The sequence below is a fragment of the Meriones unguiculatus genome, assembly GCF_030254825.1.
Source record: "Meriones unguiculatus strain TT.TT164.6M chromosome Y unlocalized genomic scaffold, Bangor_MerUng_6.1 ChrY_unordered_Scaffold_25, whole genome shotgun sequence".
In the NCBI taxonomy this organism is placed as follows: domain Eukaryota; kingdom Metazoa; phylum Chordata; class Mammalia; order Rodentia; family Muridae; genus Meriones; species Meriones unguiculatus.
Genome location: NW_026843710.1, coordinates 10,448,861 through 10,454,358, shown reverse-complemented (window position 1 = coordinate 10,454,358; position 5,498 = coordinate 10,448,861). Strand labels below are relative to the sequence as shown.

The following is a 5,498-nucleotide window of genomic DNA, read 5'->3' as shown; positions in this document are numbered from 1 at the left end:
TTTATCTCATTCCTGTATCCAGATTCCATACCTTTACTCCTATTTACCTCTGTGACAATGCCAGGTAGAAAAAAATAACTTTACTGTTTATTGAATTGGGCACTTTTCAATATAGGGAATCTTCACAGTAATGTAGAATTAAGGGGAATGTACCAAATAACAAGATGGTCTCCTACTGTGTTCTTGGATATGAAATATCCTAGGTTGTGATTTTGAACTGAGCATTGACTGGTGTACTCACTAAATGTACCTTCACATTCTTATTGATAAAATAGGCAGGCCTGGCCTAGGGTTCCCTGGGGTTACTGAGTCTTTAGAGCAAGAAAAAGAGAGGGAAAACAGATAATTCCTGGGATTGGTTTGGCTGAAATAGAGAAAGATCTGTGTATATAAAAGGAGAACTGAGGGGCAATAAACTATGGAACAGCTGTGCTGTTCCACACGAGGGTTGCCAACTCTCAATGGTCAGGGTTGCCTTGGCTGATCTAGCTGGACTGGCAGCTATGTCTGACTCAGTGGTCAGTGAGCAATTCTCCTTGTCTTGGGTTACAAGTCAAACTAGTTGTTCAAGACAGGGAAGTATGTCCCTGTTTTATGCCTAGGACACAATAGCAGCAATGTTTCCTGCAGGCTAATGCTCTAAACATAGTGTTAGTCCCAGGACTGCTTATTCCGAGGTGCCACCTGAGCTCATGATGTCTGAGGTAGCTGAGTAACCATTAGTTCATGGCTAGGATTCTCTGTTACATAATGAATTCCTGGAAGGTATACCTTACAAAGTCAAATTCTGCCCTCCTTTGGCATAATCTTTTCTCTATTTTTAAAGTCATTGTTAAAGATGTCAATATGTTATTTTTATTGATTATGTTGGAAATTCATATACTATGCATTATAATTCTGTTCCATTGTTCCCAGGTTCAAATTCCTACCCATGGGTCACCCTATTTTTTTTTCCTTTAAAATACTTCAAGTATGTGTTGTTCATGTACTCATTGAAACATGATCAGAGTCTCAGTACCAATCCCCTTAAGGAGAACTGAGTTCATCCTTGCCATACTCTAGAATAACCACCAATAAGAAGCTATCTGTCCTGAAGAGCTCTCTACTTCATCACTTCAATCACAGTTTTTCTTATATATTTATTTATTATGATTTGTTCACTTTGTATACCCTCTGCTGCCCCCTCCTTCTTCTCCTTACAGTCCCACCCACTGTCCTTCCTCTATCTCTGTGACTTTTTTCTAGTTCCCTGACAGGTTAGGTCCTCCAGTTCTTTCTATCTGACCCTAGCTTATGAGATCTCATTAAGGATGGCTGCATCATCTTCCTCTGTGGCCTGATTCTCAGGGCATTGTTTTGCTTGTGTCCACAATTCCCTCTACTTTTGACACTATTCCTGCCTCCTCTCCTGAAGGCTTCAAGAGCTCTCAGGAGAGGGAGAATTTCATGGAGAAATCCCATTCAGTGCTGGAAGTTTTAAGGTCTCTCTCTGCATAATATCAATCTGTGGGTCTCTGTATTCAATCCCATTTGATACAGAAGAAAGCATCTCTGTGGATCCAAGAACATTGCACTGATTTAACAGTTGAGGTCAGAGAGCAATATACTTTAATAAAATTAAACAGCCTGGGTGGCTTGAAATTTTCCATAGGATTTCCTGGACCAACAACTCAATTAACTGCCATTCAATCACCCTAGTGGAAGACTGGTTTGGTCACAATAGATGGCCTATGGGAACTTTATCCCCCACTATTAGGAAACCTCTTAATAAGTGAATACATACCATATTTGTCTTTAGGCATTTTAGTTACTTCACCCAGGATGATTGCTCCTGGTTGCATGCATTTGCCTGAAAATATCATGATGTAATTTTCTTAGCCAAATAATACTCCATTATTGAAATAATCCACATTTTCCCCAAAGGGTTAGGAGGTATGGCCTTATTAGATAATATAATTCCTATGGGAGTTATATTGTATGAGGATGTGCTTTGAGGTTGATATGCCAATGTAAGTGACCAGACAGAATTGGTCTTTTTCTGTCTCTTTCACTTTATGTCATTGTTTCTGTAGGTCTCTATCTATTTCTGAATCTGTCTCTGTAGCTCTTCCTCTCTCTGTCTCTCTCAGTTCCCCCTCTCTTTCTGCTCCCTGTGATTCAGTATGAAAAGATCTCAGTTCTGCTGAAAGACTACAACAAGTTGCCTGCTTTCTCATGTGACATCATGGATAGTCTCTGTAAAAATATAAGCAAGGTCCCAATTAAACACTTTTTGTTCAAAAAGTTGCCTTTGTCAGGGAGTATTTTCATAGTAAGTAATTCACTGAGTTAGGACATATCTGTGTATTTAATAAATAATATTGGAATCTGTGATGATGTGAAAATCATATGTCAAGGAAATGTAACTTTATTAATGACCACTTGAAAGAAATACGTGACAGATTATCTGAACTAAGAGTCTTGGACACAAGAACTGTCATCTCTGTGTTGTGTGGTTTTGGCTTGCCATATGGAGGCATGTAGGGCTGCTCAGCATTTCTCTCAAGCAGGTTGTCCACTTGGCCCTTGTGGAGAGCCAGGGTTTGGTTGCCATGGCACTGGTTTCTGCCCTTAAAACCGGTAAACCGTTATGACCGTTGGGCAACTGTTGTCTCGAGCCCAGCCTGGGGTGACATATGGGGTGATGGGTGAGCAGCCAATCAGGGGATGATACGTCAACTTGCCCAATGAGCAACAGCCCATCAGGGACTGACACATCCTAGGCAGAGGACAGTTTCCTATATAAGGGATGGGTATCTGCCATTTGGGGTCTTCGTTTCGCTGTAAGCTTATGCTCTCCCTCTCAAGATGCATTAAAGCTTTACTGCAGAATGATCCTGTGTGTGCTGTGTCGTTCTTGCTGGCGAGAAGGTAGCACGAGCCACCTCTGGTGCCGAAACCCGGGAATATTGACCACAACATCGTCAGCACCTTAGGAGACCCCTTGATTTCAAGGAGAATTCAGAACTGCAGGGAAAGGTAAGTTCGGAGAGGTATGCATGTCTCTGAAATTTTTGGGCTGATCCTTAAGGACAGGTCGCTCTCGAGGAAGTTCAGGACAGCATGTCAGAAACCAAACGCAGTGAGAGGTTGGGTGCACGCAAGAAAAAGGATACCTGTAAAAACAAAAAAGCTAAGGACCCTCCAAAAAAAGGAGTGCAACCCCCTAAAGAGTCCAGCCCCCCGTTTAATCCTCTAGAGGAAAGACCACATGGACTCTATCCTGTAAAGGAGCTAAAAGCACTGAACCTCGACAGTTCTGATAGCTCCAGCCCCGGTACCTCTGACGCAGATTCAGAGGAGGAGGCTGAATTAGATGAAGAAGCGGCCAAATATGAGGAGGAGAGATACTATCCAGATGAGCGAAGGATAAATAAAAAACTCCCTCGCACCTCCCCTCCTTGAACAGTGCCTACTGCACCTCCGCCTTACGAGGTACGATCTCCAAATTTCTCTTTTATGCCAGATAAAGTTAGAAAAAAGATTCAAATGACCTTTCCTGTTTTTGAAACAGAAAATGGAGGACGAGTACATGCGCCCGTAGATTACAATCAATTAAAAGAATTGGCTGAATCAGTCCGCAAATATGGAGTTAATGCAAATTTTACTTTGGTGCAATTAGATAGACTTGCCAATAATGCTTTAACTCCTGTTGATTGGCAAATGGTGGCAAAGGCTGCCCTTCCAAATATGGGTCAATACATGGAATGGAGAGCCCTCTGGTTTGAGGCTGCCCAAACACAGGCTGGAGCAAATGCCTATGCTCTTACCCCTGAACAGAGAGATTGGACCTTTGATCTGTTAACAGGCCAAGGACGTTTTACCGCGGACCAAACAAATTATCATTGGGGAGCTTATGTTCAAATTTCTCAAACGGCCATTAAGGCCTGGAAGGCGCTATCTCGTAAGGGAGAGGCCAATAGGCAGCTTACAAAGATTATACAAGGACCTCAAGAATCATTTTCAGATTTTGTGGCTAGAATGACAGAGGCCACAGGGCGCATCTTTGGAGATATAGAACAAGTTGAACCTTTTATTGAACAGCTGATATTTGAACAAGCTACTCAAAAATGTAGGGCAGCCATAGCCCCCAGAAAGAACAAGGGATTACAAGATTGGCTCAGAGTGTGCAGAGACCTCGGAGGACCGCTCACCAATGCGGGCCTAGCGGCTGCTATCCTCCAGTCTCAAAAACACCCCGTTGGTAAGACCAACCAAAGGACTTGCTATAGCTGTGGCAAACCTGGACATTTTAAAAAATATTGCAAAAATCCAAATAGAAAGCGGGAAACACCAACCCTCTGCAACCGTTGTGGCAAAGGATATCATAAAGCTAGTCAATGGCCCCTTCTGGGAGATACTCATCACAAGCAAAAGGCATTATGTCAAAGATGGGGTACAAAATAGGAAAATGATTGGGTAATCGAGGAAGGATAGAACCTATTGCACCCACAGGAAACCAAGCCAGACAAGGTTTGGGTTTTTCCTAGGGGCCATTGGGGCAGCACGACCCATACCTTTGAAAACAGAGGACCCTGTATGAGTTCCTCAATGGCCTCTATCCTCTGAAAAGCTAGAAGCGGTGACTCAGCTAGTAAAAGAACAATTAAATTTGGGTCACATTGAACCATCTACATCTCCATGGTACACTCCAATTTTTGTGATTAAGAAAAAATCAGGCAAATGGAGATTGTTACATGATTTGAGAGCCATTAATGAACAAATGAATGTGTTCGGTCCCGTACAGAGAGGCCTTCCTATGCTATCGGCCCTACCTAAAGGCTGGAACCTAATTATTGTAGATATTTAAGATTGCTTTTTTTCCATACCTCTGTTTCCCAAAGATAGGCCTAGATTTGCTTTTACCATTCCCTCTATTAATCACGCAGAGCCTAATAAGCGCTATCAATGGAAAGTCCTGCCACAGGGAATGACTAATAGTCCCACTATATGTCAACTTTATGTTCAAGAAGCATTGCTGCCGTTAAGAGAGCAATATCCTTCGTTAATCTTGCTTCACTATATGGATGATATTCTTTTATGCCATAAAGATATGACAATGCTTCAAGAGGCCTACTCTTTTCTGCTAAAAATCTTAAAACAATGGGGACTACATGTTGCTATAGACAAAGTGAAGATTGCAGATACCGGACAATTCTTGGGATCCATAGTGTCCCCTACAAAAATTGTACCTCAAAAAGTAGAAATAAGGAGAGATCTCTCCGTACCTTAAATGATTTTCAAAAATTGTTAGATGTTAATTGGCTTCGACCTTTCTTAAAAATTCCTACTGCTGAATTAAGGCCTTTGTTTGATATCCTGGAGGGAGATCCTCATATCTCCTCTCCCAAGAGTCTTACTCCTGCAGCTAGCCAAGCCCTGCAAAAAGTGGAAATAGCTTTACAAAACGCACAATTACGACGCATTGATAATACACGGTCTTTTGATTTATGTGTCTT

At 42.0% G+C, this 5,498-nt stretch overlaps 1 protein-coding gene across 1 annotated transcript; it reads left to right on the top strand.

Annotated features, from left to right (window-relative positions):
* Nucleotides 1-2,629: 2,629 nt before the first annotated feature.
* On the top strand, nucleotides 2,630-4,446 carry LOC132651737 (igE-binding protein-like). The gene is given in 2 exon segments (XM_060376829.1): nucleotides 2,630-2,687; nucleotides 3,071-4,446. Coding segments are annotated over 2 exon segments (1,434 nt in total).
* The last annotated feature ends 1,052 nt before the right edge of the window (nucleotides 4,447-5,498 follow it).